Source organism: Octopus sinensis, linkage group LG9 (genome assembly GCF_006345805.1).
Source record: "Octopus sinensis linkage group LG9, ASM634580v1, whole genome shotgun sequence".
Taxonomy (NCBI): Eukaryota; Metazoa; Mollusca; class Cephalopoda; order Octopoda; family Octopodidae; genus Octopus; species Octopus sinensis.
This window is the reverse complement of record NC_043005.1, coordinates 89,242,992-89,258,002: the sequence shown is the minus strand read 5'-3', so window position 1 is coordinate 89,258,002 and position 15,011 is coordinate 89,242,992. Positions and strand designations below refer to the sequence as shown.

Below are 15,011 nucleotides of genomic sequence, written 5' to 3'. Positions count from 1 at the left end.
TTAACACTTATACAAATCAATGAAGGAACCTCTAGGTAGTTGCTTGATCTGCTAGAAACAGTAGTTATATCTCCTTTAAATCACAGTCTATCATATAAAAGACTAGCTTAAAAGCCACCCGGATGTAGTTCCCCCCGAGAACTACGTTAAGGGTACTCATGTCTGTGGAGTGCTCAGCCACTTGCATGTTAATTTCACGAGCAGGCTGTTCCTTTGATTGGATCAACTGGAACCCTCATCATTGTAACCGACAGAGTGCCACGATAATAGAGAACAAGTGATTTACAGTCTGATGTTTGCTGTTGCAATATATTTTGTGAGGTAGAAGATGACACAGTGAGGAGGGTCTCTTTAGGAAGGTCTGTCTGATGCAATAGAAAGTGTAATAAAGTGACATATGGCTTTGCCTTTCACATCAACTGCTGTCACCACCACCACCATCGTCGTTTTGAATGCCATGTTTTCCTTTTTATAAGTTAGAGGAGAGTTAAGTACACTTCCAGGATTGAGAAATACAAGCAAACTGCTAGGATTAATTTAATTGATTATCTGCCCCCCCCCCTCCACCATCACCTCCAAGAAACGGTTTGTGGTCTTTTACCAAAGTTAGAAATCAACTATAATGATGAGAAGGATGGCAAAAATACCAACAGCTATAGCTTAACAACATCATCAACAACAACAATAATAATCTTTTCTATTATAAGCGCAAGGCCTGGAATTTGGGGGAGGGTCTAACTAACTACATAACCCCCAGCCCCTGTGTTCAACTGGTACTTATTTCCTTAACCCTGAAAGGATGAAAGGCAAAGTCAACCTTGATGGAATTTGAACTCAGAATGTAAAGACATGGAATGCTGCTAAGCATTTTATCTGGCATGCAAAATAGTCTGCTAGCTTACTATCTCCTTATCTATTATTATTATTCCAAGGCCAGCAATTTCAGGGGAGAGGATAAGTAAATTACACTGACCCCAGTACTCAACTGGTACTTATTTTATCAACCCCGAAAGGATGAAAGGCTAAGTCAACCTTGGTGGTATTTAAACTAAGAATGTAACAACGAATGAGATATTGCTAAGCATTTTGCCCAGCATGCCAACAGTTCTGCAAGCTCACCACCTTAATAATAACAATAATAATAACATTAATAATAATAACAATAATAATAATAATAATAACAACAACAACAATAACAATCATAACAACAATAACCCTTTCTAATAAAGGCACAAGGCCTGAAATTTTTATGGGAGGAGGATAGTAGATTGCATTGACCCCAGTGTTTCACTGGTGCTTATTTAATCAACCCTGAAAGGATGAAAGGCAAAGTCAACTTCAACAGAGATTGAACTCAGAACATAAAGACAAACAAAATACTGCTAATAATATATTGGTCCCACTATCTAATGGCATCAAGTACTACAAGTAAGGGTAAAATATAAAAAAAAAACATGCTACCCTTCTAATGTTAATGTGCAAAATAGGTCCCATGAGGAAGTAGAATATATTGCTGTAGACAGCAGGAGCACTATGTAACAAGTAACTGTTTCTTTAGCAGACAACACTTCTGATCAATCATTTCATGAACAAAATATTAAGAGTAAAAGAAGGTGGGACCAGGACCTGGGTTGTTGCACAAAATCAGGATGGAATAATTCTATAGTCAACAGTTTAACAACTTCACCATTTCTCATCAATGTTAGTCTTTTTTTTTTTTTTTTTTTTACCTTAATTCAATTTCGTGAACACCTACCTCTCATTTTCATCTGAAGTAGAATTGAGCGTCATTTTGTTCAAGTTATTGACTGGTGTTTCATTGACGGTAGAGGCTGTTGTTTCATTTGGCTTTGAGGGAGACATTTCATTCAGTTTACTCACTGGTATTTCATTGAGGGTATTGGCTGGGAAACAACAACAATAAACATCAATTACACAAAACCAATTAGTCTTTTACTGCTTACTCTTGCTTTCAAGCTCTCTCTCTCTCTCTCTCTCTCTCTCTCTCTCACACACACACACACAGAAATACATATGATGATGAAAGCTGATTAACGAGCCTGACTATTGTTCCTTGAGCTACAAAGCTAAGATGACATCTTAACTTTTACCACAACCCTTACGTAAGTCTCTTCTCAGTTCCATGCATTACAGAATCATGGCAACTGAAATACAACATTTATTACATGACTGAGGACCTACCTTTAACTTGCTTTGATATATGTAACCTTAACGGGGGCAGGGAGGCTAACAAAACCAGTTTAGAAAGTTAACTCACTTGCTGATGGTGTTGTAGAAAGGAAAAGGTGGTAAAAGACATTTGCAATAATTCTCAAAGTAATCCTCCCCTCAGCTTTTTTGGGAAAATACTGAGTAGAATTATTTTTGAGAGACTCATTCAAGTTGATGGGGTACCACTTCTTGAGTCTCAATCACGTCTGTGTGAAGAACAAGAAACCAATAATACATTTCTAGTTCATCTTCTACTAGAAAAATGCACTGAACAAACTCACACCAAGGTGAACTGTGACACGTTATTTGTAACTCTCAGAAAAAAATGTTTATAAATGTGTCATCATCATCATCATCATCGTTATATATATATATATATATATATATATATATATATATATAATTATGAATTTGGAATTTTACCAATAGAACCGCAACTCCTATTTCAGGATAACCTTATTGTACAGAATACACATAGGAAGTTATATCCAATAAAATAATATAAGCAATTAAAATAACCTACTATAAAATACAATAATATATAATTTACCTGTTATTAGTCTGTGGGGAAAGAATGTATTTCTAATCAACACTACATGTGTTTCTGCACTGGTGGGGTGTGTATCAAGGCTACAACTAATACATAAATCCACCAGTGTATCCTCAGGCTATTTACCTTAATATTATTATTATTTATGGGTCAAAGTTAAAAATACATATTTACTGAGAGAGAGAGAGAGAGAGAGAGAGAGAGAGAGAGAGAGAGAGAGAGAGAGAGAGAGAGAGAGAGAGAGAGAGAGAGAGAGAGAGAGAGAGAGAGAGAGAGAGGGTGTTAGCATGTAGTCATAAAAAGCACTTTTTATAAGAAATTGATTGAAATATCTAAGTTTGAAAACACTTCCAAGTGTGAAGAACAAGGGTTGAAAAGAGTAAAAGAGAAGGAGGAAAGAAAGAGAAGTATGTGAAGGGCAATACAAACCTTCAACACCCAAAGGTAAATCATCAACCCCATGGGGTACATCATGAGGGGTATTGTGGGGTACTTTCTTACATGGTGCAGCTGTATCCTTTACCTTCGGCTCATACAGTTCAGATGATTGGGGAGTACACTGGCTGGGACTGCTGAGTAATCAAATAAACAAGAATGAGTGTTTCATTGGCTTATAAAGTGAGTATCACAGACACAGAGATGACTGCTGCCACCCAAAAACCCCTTAGCATTCACATTACTCCCCAGACCCTTCAACAATACCAACATTGATATGAGTAGCCCTGAAGTAGTGCCCCCAATCAGAAAGGAGGGATCTGTAAAAAAGAAAGTGGGTGCAATCATTAGCAGATGGTCAAAGGCCTTTTATAACATGGGTAGACATTCTCACCTGGTTACCACCGCACTACTACAGGTAATACTCACCTGATTAACCCTGTTGACACAATCAGGCTTTCATCATTGAAATGACTCTCTTGTCTTCTCTGTGTTTTTTTTCACAGCTGGACATCTTTCCTATCACACATCACTTTATGGGTTGAGAGCATTTCTTTGTGTCACCTCACAGTAAAGAAACTGACCAACTGGACTGAAATGTCCTCTCTACACTATAACAGTTTACATTCAGCTGGTTCCACATAAAAAGCACCCATGCCAGTGCCACATAAGGAGTGCCCGTTCAAGTGTCACACAAATAGCATCTGTGCCAGGGCCGTGTGAAAAACATCCGAGCTCATGCCACGTATATCGCACCCATGCTGGTGTCATGTGAAAAGGAACCAATACTGGTAAAAAGCACCCGGAACACTTTGTGAAGTGGTCAGCATTGGAAAGGGCACCAAGCCACAGAAACTGGGATAAAAACAATGGAGTTTGGTGCAGCTTGTAGCTTTGTCAGCTCCAACAAGGAAAATGGGTGCATGATGATGAGGATTCAGAATTACTGCTTTCTCAGGTGAGTTACCTTCCTTGTGCCTTAAGGAGTCCATATCTCCTTCATAGAAATATTTTTTGAATTCCTATTCTCGACAGGTTGTCTTCTCTCTGGCTTTCAGAATCCATGGCTTCTCATCCTTCTAGCTGGGTTGCCTTCACCACATTCCTCCATAATGTTGCAAATGATGCTCACAGTGTTATGTCATACTGCCAAGGGCATCGATTGACACAGAAGGATCCTTTGGTTGTGTGTGTGCGCATGTGTGTGTATGTGTGTGTGAGAGTGAGTAAGTGAGCGAGGAGTGACATGTAACAGGTGAGAGAGAGAGGAGTCAATGAGAGAGAAGCACAAAGTTATCTAAGAGTATATAAACACAACAGAGGAATGAGGAATTGTGTTATTAATTTCTGACATTTCATATGATAGAAAAATATTAAGAAAAAGTGAAGGTGTTGACACATGTAATGGGACAGCATTATTCAATGATATTACTGCTGCGTGTGTGTGTGTGTGTGTGGTGTGTGTGTGTGTGTGTGTGTATGTGTGTGTTGACATTGTTTGGGTGCTAAGCATAAATCAATATGGCCACTAAGGTGACTTTGTCATTGTTTGCATTTTGCTGTGAAAAAAAACTTCTCCTGCTGCTGAGGAGTTTCATTATGTGGACAACCAGAGAATACAGCCTCAACAGGTCTTGTCCAACCTATGGCAGTATGGAAAAAAATATATTATAAAATAAAATAAGGATACATATGAATATATATATTTATCCCCACTTAAAACTGACTGTAGTGTTAGAACCCAGAATACTGCATTATTTATCATGAGAGAACCTCTCATATGTTTGCACTTGCAGTGATCTGTCAGTTCTGGCAGCGGTAGCAGACAATTATCTCCTTCTAGCAGTATAAACACAAGTGCTTATACATGCCACAAGTCCACATGAGAGTTTTCTCTCTTGCTTTTAAATAATGCAGTGTTTTGTGTTCTAGCACAACATCCACTTTTAAGTGGAGAGAAATATTACCGTTTGGTATTAATACTACTCCTGTGATTCAAGAAAAATGATACATTACAGGACTCAAAAAGTGTAGAATATTCTTTGATACTGAAGGGTTGCTATTTCCAGTTCTCTTGAGTTACTCATTTCTGATCTTCAGCTGGTAAACTGTGCCTGCTGAGGACCTGAAACAAGTTACTCAATGTACTCATAAACAGGAGCCTTTCAGTTATAATGTGTGTCTATATACATTATATATATATATATATATATATAACTTAGCTATGTTCCAGCCAAAGATTGGCTCAGGTCAAGTCTGACATAATAGCACTGCCTGGTAGAATCTATCAATTTTTAAGTCAAGTTTTGTGGTATCATGGTTGACTGAATTGATCATATCATGGTCCATTCAAGTGTTAACTGAACTGTATCCAAGTATAGGTGGTTTATTTGGTATCCCTTGAAGAAATTTGTCCAAATATCGTTTGAAGGTGATGGGATCTTTCCTTTCATTGATTTGTTTTGTGGATAATATTAAATAGAGCAGAGCCTGTTGAGGAAAAGTAATTGTATAGCAACGAATTGATGTGTTGTGAGCCTGAATTGTGTAGAGGGCATATGGCAGCATGTGAACCCAGCCTTGGATGAATTCTGAATCCGATGTTAAGATTATTTGGACAATGCCAATGATATATTCTTCAGATTGTGAAAGGGTTTTAGTAGGTTGGTTGGATGAATAGATAAGAAAAATACATATAGAGAAAAATCACATCTTTAATTATAGAATTCACCTTACAAAGCTGACAATTGTTTCTATTGTATTAACATATTTAGATATAGAAAATATCATTAAAGTTAATATTTCCAAAAATACATGTTGACATGTTTTCAAGGCGAGCCAAAATTCGTTAAATTCAAAGTGAACTAAAGAAAATATTTCCAGTACAGGAATGCACAAAAAGACTTCTAAGAAGAATTAATCTAAGAAAAGCTGCTTTTGTATTCAACTGTTGGTGACATCAATGGATACACAGACACACAGACACACACATATGAATATATATATATATATATATATATATATATATGAAAAAACAAGTAAAAAATAGAAAATGCTAAAATAATTTATAGTGAACATTTCAGTACCGGTTTCGGTCATTTTGAGACCTTTTCAACTGTAACGATTAAATAATTAAATTTAGAAAAATTAGAAGAAAAGTTTTTTTAAAAGAATATTTCTATAGTAGTGTTCAGATTTAAGTGGCATTCTGCCTTTCTCTGACTCCCTTGTTTGCACTTGTGTGTTCGAGGTAGTTGTGAGCTCTTGGTAGGGTAGTAGAGAGAAGGCTGGTGAGGAAAGGGGGTGGGAGAATCTGGGAGTGCCCTGATGGTGTATTTTGAATGGTCAGTGCGGCGGCAGTCTCAGTTCAATTCAGGAGAATATTTATATTGACAGGCTTCTTTATAGAATTAGCGTAGGTGTTATACTAAAAAACATAGTGACGAACTTAAGGGGTAGGGGATGGAGAAGAAGAAGAAGAAGAAGAAGAAGAAGGAGAAGATGACATGATGGTGATGGTGGTGATGATTATGACGACGATGATGATGATAACGATCATCATCATCGTCGTCATAATCATCACCACCATCACCATCATCGTCATCTTCTCCTTCTCCTTCTTCTTCTTCTTCTTCTTCTTCTCCATCCCCTACCCCTTAAGTTCGTCACTAATGTTTTTTAGTATAACACCTACGCTAATTCTATAAAGAAGCCTGTCAATAAATATTCTCCTGAATTGAACTGAGGACTGCCAGCCGCCACTGACCATTCAAAATACGACCATCAGGGCACTCCCAGATTCTCCCACCCCCTTTCCTCACCAGCCTTCTCTCTACTACCCTACAAAGAGCTCACAACTACCTCGAACACACAAGTGCAAACAAGGGAGTCAGAGAAGGCAGAATGCCACTTAAATCTGAACACTACTATAGAAATATTCTTTTAAAAAAAACTTTTCTTCTAATTTTTCTAAATTTAATTATTTAATCGTTACAGTTGAAAAGGTCTCAAAATGACCGAAACCGGTACTGAAATGTTCACTATAAAATTATTTTAGCATTTTCTATTTTTACTTGTTTTTCATATATATCAACTCGTGTGTTCCTTTTCACCCTTATAACATATATTATATATATATATATAATATATATATATATATATAAGAGCAAAGGTTTCCCCTGTCCAATGGACGGTGCTGATCATATCTGCTGAAATAAAAGCAATCTGTTCTTTTTCATTAAAAAATAATTAAGCATGCCTTTATTTAAAATAAAAATTTTTGGTTTTGTTAAACGAAGATAAAGCAAAAAAAAAACTTCTTGAGAAACCAAATAGTCTTTCCTTCCTTCATGCCAAGTTTGAAGAAAATATTTCTTTTGCATCTTACTATTTCTGTCTCCTAAATGTACTGCATTTTGTGGCATTATTTCAAGCCAGCCGGCTTTTTTTGCACAAACTGCACGTGCATTTTTCTCGCATACGTGCAGTATCGATCGCAACAGCTGATGTACTTGGATGTACAAATGCACGCTCCCACGGCTTTATCGATCGCATTATCACCTGGAATCGATTTTTGTAATTTTTTCAAGACTCATACATGCCCTGATACTGTCGGTATCTACATATCAAATTTGAGTGCAATTGGATGGAGGATGCCCGAGGTCCTAGAAGACACACACACAGACAGACAGAATGGATTTTATATAATATATATATATATGCATTTATATATACATGTGTGTGTGTGTATACAGATAGGCAGTTTAATAAATATACACTTTTACACACACACATGAGAAAAAAGTGTCTAAAACAAAAGCCCACAATAGACAGCCTCACAAAAGGTGTGGCAGATATGACACAACTCTAATATTAAAGAGCTTATTACCATTGTAATTTAGATGCCAGCAGACATCACATTGTTTACCATATAATTATTTAGAATTTAAATTTAGAATAATGTCTACACAGTAGACTATTTAATTATCCTTGGACATACCTGCAATCACTATTTCCCAAGGAGTGGCATATATTTTTTTATAGACATACACATATAAGTATGTGTGTGTGTGTGTGTGTTTATGTGTGTGTGTTTATGTGTGTGAAGTATGGAATATGGACATTAAATGATGATATATATTCACATACATGCATATACACTCATATATATACACATACACATATATATAAACACCCATACATATATACATACATACATATATGTATATATATAAATTAGAAAAAAAAACAGCTTTTATCAATTCAATAATGAAAAATTAAATTAAATTAAAAGGTGTTTTTTTTCCTAATTTATATTTTTCTAATATTATATTTTGTGAAATTTGATTTAGTATTTCTATATATATATATATATATATATATATATGTATATATATATATAATATATATATATATATATATGCACGCATGCTTATACATACATATATACACACACATATGCATATAAACAAACACATACACATCCATAATAATTTTGCTGTATGGATTCATAAGAATCAAGGCATGTTAACTCTTTGGTACTAGAAATGGCTAGGTGCAATAACAGAGTTCATCATTGAATACACCAAGGGGTGGTAGGATACTGTGGATATGCAGGTACCAAATCCAATTTAAACCTTAGATCTGACTCAAGGACGAGTCCTTGATGTGGTGTAGGTATTAAGAGTAAACTCAAATGGTGTTTAAAATTTCCAACAGCCATTTTGGTAGAATTTTATTTATTTAATGCAGTCACAAAAGATTACATCATGATATGTCATCCACCATCATCAAATAAAATTTCATAAATATATATTTAAGAAGAAAGGGGTCAGAATTTTTGATAATTATTTAGTGTTTCATCTCATTTCAGAGATTCATCATGAATGTTTTACAGAAAATTGCCTTTTATACATGTGTTAGTTGAAAAAAAATCAAGAAATCCTTTTCTATAGCTGGTTAGCATGACAACTGACCAAAAATACAATGTAATTTCAACCAACCCACTCCAGTTATTTCCAACTAATTCATATATGAAAGGCACAAATTTTTGGTAAAAAAATCATTTATGATGAATCTCTGAAATGAGATGAAAGTGCTACATAAATGATTATCCAAAATTCTGACTACCTCCCTTTCCTTAATATATAAAATCTTACACCACTTCAAACAATCTCTCTCTCTCTCTCTCTCTATATATATATATATATATGTGTGTGTGTGTGTGTGTGTGTGTGTGTGTGTGCATAATTAATTGATCAACATGGATCTATATTAACTTCTTCTTAGGGGTGATGGGTAAAAAGTGTAAACATATATATATATATATATATCATCATCATCATCATCATCATTTAACGTCCGCTTTCCATGCTAGCATGGGTTGGACGGTTCAACTGGGGTCTGGGGAGCCCGAAAGCTGCACCAGTCCAGTCAGATCTGGCAGTGTTTCTACAGCTGGATGCCCTTCCTAACGCCAACCACTCCGAGAGTGTAGTGGGTGATTTTATGTGCCACCGACACAGGTGCCAGACGAGGCTGGCAAACGGCCACGCTCGGATGGTGTTTTTTATGTGCCACCGACACAGGTGCCAGACGAGGCTGGCAGACGGCCACGCTCGGATGGTGTTTTTTATGTGCCACCGACACAGGTGCCAGACGAGGCTGGCAGACCTCGTCTGGCACCTGTGTCGGTGGCACATATATATATATATATATATATATATATATATTATATATATACACACACACATAGATGTATGTGCGAGTGTGTATATATGTTAATGTGTTCACACATATATATATGTGTGTGTATATGCATAAGTATATGCATGCGTGTGTGTGTATATATATATATATATATATATATATATATATATATATATATACACACACACATATATATATATGGATGTTTGGATGCATAAATGTATGCGTACATACTTGCATATATACAAATTTTCTTAACTTTATTTACACCTTATAAACAAACATTCCGTTCTTACCATATTTATATTTAAATTTCCTCTATCATCTCTATTTAATTCATTTATTTTTCTAATTCTATTTACCTACTCTATCTCATCTCCAATCAACCTACAAACCCCTCGACCGAACATATAAAAATACAAATCATAAACAGTATCATTCAGTCCGCTATAATGAATCCATAAACACTTATAAAACATCCAAGGGTATATTTTTCTTTCCCTCTGAAGATATTATGCTCAGGTCATATGAATTTAATATTTAATTAGATTCACTGAGTATTAATTGAAACAGCTGTAAGGGATGATGATTGATTAGTTGTTAACGATAAACAATTATTAACTTCCCAATCTCCATTTTCTTTTTCTTCTTTATATTTATATATACACACACATGCATACATATGTAATATACATACAAACATACATACATACATATCATCATCCTTGTTTTATCATCCACTTTTCCATGCTGGTATGGGTCAGATAGAATCCACTGAGAAATATTCAGAAGCTTTTCCTGTTGCCAATCCTCCCTTGTTTCCAAGAGAGAGGATATTTACACTTAGCCAGACATGTCAGCCCTAAAGACGGGAAACAAAAGACACTGCATGTATGACAGTGATGCTTGTCTACAGCTATCACACACTGTCAAGACAAGGAGATACAAACATTGCTTATCATATTAAATATAGCAGCCACATCTCCCTCAAATCACATCCTATTGTCTTGTAGACTGAAGGATATATCAGATAATGCAGTTCCGGATAGACTATTCTTTTGCTTGCTTCAGTCAGAAGCTGTGGCCATGCTGGATCACCAACACTACTTGTATGTCTGAGAGCAAAGTTACAGCTGAGGCATCCTTGATCAGAGTCAGTTTGATCGGCAACTACTCAGAGTTAGAAGCAAATGCAAAACCAATATATTTGTGGTAACCACCTTAAAACCTGACTTATTGAGTATAAATTGAGCACTACTACTACTACTACTACTACTAGTAATAGTAATAATAATAATAATAATTCTGTAACAGCATAAGAAATTAATTAAAATTATAGTAAACAAGACAGTTATGCAAGAACAAAAAGGAATGGGAAGTTACGCAGGGGAGGTCATGCTTGGATTTAGAAAAATTCTGAGACAAAATGACCACAGAGTTATTGAACTTGGCACTTAAAAGGACCCCTGGACTGTTTTGGGCACAATCCACTGCCTTCAGTATATCCTAGGGATGGAAGCAAATGAGATGTGTGCGTGTGTGTGTGAGAGAGAGAGGGCAAACATGACTGTCCTATACGTGTGAGCAACGCTGAAGAGAAAATATTACATAAGCTTTTGTCGGCAATTGAACATGGTGAAATATATTTTTCGTTCGAGTATCATGAGGTTATCGTTAAAGATCATCAGAGATTGAAGATCCCAGAAATTGTAGTGTTTGTGAGATCTTTAGCTATAGACGTGGTTTTATGTGTTAAGAAGGACATAATATAAGATTGTTTTGTTGATATAAGTAGAGGATATATCTTTTGTGTTGTGAGAAAAAAATTCATCGTGACCCTCTTGAAAGATATTTTCAAGGTTGTTCTTCATGGCATAAAGTGATTAGGTTGTGTGTGTGTGTGTGTGTAGAAGACACCTGTGTGTTGAAGGTTGAACAGGAGTGAAAGACGGTATTCTCTTCATAAGAGAGGGCGTTTGGGGCAACCAGATGGTCACCTAGCCCTCAAACAAAACTTAGCTGGCAACTTATTTACCCCAGACAAAATACAAATACCCCCTTCCCTCTCCCCCCCATAATGAAAATAATCAAAATAGAAAGAACTTTTACACAATATGTTGCAGTGGAAAAAAACAAACTCCGTAATTTATTAAACAGTAATTAAAACTAGCTGACATTGTAAACGTTTGTTTTGTTAAGCTTGTCTCTCTTTATTAGTCAGGTTTTATTTGTTTGCGAGACACAGCTGACATCTCTTGCAATGTCATCAGACAAAAGCTAAAAATAAATTTTAAAAGAAATAATTCTGTTTTATCCTCTTTTGCTTTGTGTTGTGTGGGGGACTGGCATGTTGTTGTCAAAGAATAGACCCAATGTTTCTTGTGTCGACAAAGGCGACTGAAAGAGGTCGAAGTCGGATTTGCACTCCAGCCTTGTAACAATCTTCAACAGCAACAACCACCCAAACAGACCCATGGCTTGCAAGGTTGTCATTTGAGTGGTGCAAAGGTGTCATCCACCTGGAGTAGCATGGAACCACCAACAAATGGTGGATGAAGCAATGCACTCTTACAGCACATGCCCTCACCCATACTGCTGCTGCTGCAACTACTACTACTACTACTACTTTTTTGCCTAAACTTCAGTAAAATAGACACCGAGGGAAGGCAGCGGACTGGCAGAAATGTTAGCACATCGGGCAAAATGCTTAGTGGCATTTCCTCTGTCTTTACGTTCTGAGTTAAAATTTTACTGAGGTCAACTTTGCCTTTCATCCTTTCGGGGTCAATAAATTAAGTACCAGTTGCATACTGGGGTCAATCTAATTGACTGGCCCACTCCCCAAAAATTTTAGGCCTTGTGCCTAGAGTAGCAAACAGACACTGAGGGGAATTAACAGATATAGCAGGGAATGTCACAGGCATGGCGCCAAAGTGGATTTCATATGATGAAGGTTAGGAATGGTAAATATAATATTTGAATTATTAAATAATATTTCAAGTAATTTTCCTCAAATACTCAGTTTTTTGTAAATCAGAGGCCAAAACTACAGCTAAACATGTTGCACTGACCCTCCTGAAGGATGGTGTTACAGTTCCAGTCTAATGCAGAGATGTTATAGGTTGGTTCAAAGATCTGCCTCTTCCAATGACTTACAGAAACATTTTTTTTCACACTCAGAGTTGCTGAAGCATGGAACAAACTACCATCATCAGTTGATAATTGCCAAGACATTGCATCCTTTAAAACTTCCATGCTTCCTGAAACTTGCCAACACTACACCCGATATCCCCCCTCCATATGCATGCACACATGTATATCCTGACTCTTACACTGTTCACTTTCATGACTTTTGTACATAATTCTATGTGCTGTACATACACTTTTAATGAGTTGTAGGGCACCTGAGCACTATAAGCAATAATTTCATAACTTTTATCTCCATACATTCCTCTTAATCTGTTCATCTGCTCCTGCAATTCATCCATACTTTCTGTTATGAATATCAGATCATCCGAGGATAGCAATTCCAATGGTAACCCAACATTTACATTTGGAACCAGCACCTCCATCACAACTACAAATAGTAATGGAATTAATATTGAACCCTGACGAATCTTCAATCTTCAATTCAAATGCATCACTGTTCTCACCCATTAACCACTAATAAACAAGGGACAAATACCTCATTCTGACTTCATATATATATATACATCATCTGCATGATGTGGAGAATATAGCACCAGCATTGCCCAAACGACCTGAACATTAGCTTCAAGGTTCATCCAAGGCTGGGACCACGGGCCATATGTACCCTGCCCAATTCAGGATCACAATATACAGGTACACTACGACACAATTTCTTTTCCTCAACAGGCCCTGCCCTATTTAATGTTGTCCTAAAACTGATCAAAGAGGAAAAGGATCCCATCACCTTTAAACAGTGTCTGGGCAAATTTCTTCAAGGAATACCAGATAAACCACCCATACCTGGATACAACTCACTCAACAACAACTCACTACTTGAATGGACCATAATACCACATAACTTGACTTGGTCAAAACATATTTAAGTTTATATATATATATATATATATATATATATATATATATATATATATATATATATATATATAAAGAGAGTTATAGTGATGTGGATAAACACAACCAGGCTTCACACACCACTTAAAAGTGGAAGTTGCATTAGAATATACACACACTGCAATATTTACCAAGAGAAAAAACCTCTGATGTGGTTAAACGGTGCATAAAAGCATGTCATAGCTATCGTCAGCGGCAGACAGTCACAGCTAATTCCACTGCTCAGACTACCAAATCATGTGATTTTGGCTTGGTTTGGTCTTTTCAAGGATAGACACCAAGTGTCTGATGAATGGGAATGTGAAACTCTGAGTAACAGTTCTGTGATAATTTTGCAGTTTTAATAAAAAGTATATATATATATATTGATGATGATGATGGTGCGTGTTTGAGAGAGAGAGCGAGAGAGAGAAAAGCCTAACTGTGTTTCTCAGCATCACTGCCTCCATATCAGCTCACCTTGAATTTCTCTTACAGCCACTCTTGACACTGTGGGCCTAGTCCTGGATGAAGAATTCAGTGGTTAAGTTCACATTCATTTGAGCACTACATGTTTTCTATACTCAGCATATTTAGCTCTCACCTATTCTCTGTCTGTGTGTGTTGCCTTGCCTTGCTGGCACTTGTGCTGGTGGCACGTGAACAAAACATTTGAGCGAGGTCATTGCCAGTGCTGCTGGACTGACTCCTGTGCAGGTGGCATGTAAAAGACGCCATTTGAGCATGGCCGTTGCCAGTACTGCTTGACTGGCCCTCCTGCCGGTGGCATGTAAAAGCACCCACTACATTCTCAGAGTTGTTGGCATTAGGAAGGGCATCCAGCTGTAGAAACTCTGCCAGATCAGATTGGAGCCTGGTGCAGCCATCTGGTTCGTCAGACCTCAGTTAAATCATCCAACCCATGCTAGTATGGAAAGCAGATGTTAAACAATAATGATAATGATATATAGGGTTGCCAAAAATTTGATGTTATTGTATTGTAGAA

General features: G+C 36.6%; 1 protein-coding gene across 3 annotated transcripts in view; it reads right to left on the bottom strand.

Moving 5' to 3' along the window:
* The window catches only part of LOC115215466 (protein ITPRID2), a 123,607-nt gene that overhangs the window by 74,149 nt on the left and 34,447 nt on the right, over window positions 1-15,011 (bottom strand). For 2 of the 3 annotated variants that reach the window (XM_036506076.1, XM_036506077.1), the window contains exons 3-4: window positions 3,212-3,351; window positions 1,757-1,904 (exon numbers count right to left, since the gene is read on the bottom strand). In XM_036506076.1, coding sequence (XP_036361969.1) covers window positions 1,757-1,904; window positions 3,212-3,351 — 288 coding nt within the window. Of the gene's footprint in view, window positions 1-1,756; window positions 1,905-3,211; window positions 3,355-15,011 lie in introns of all 3 variants that reach the window. The other variant, XM_029784629.2, reaches the window with a different exon arrangement.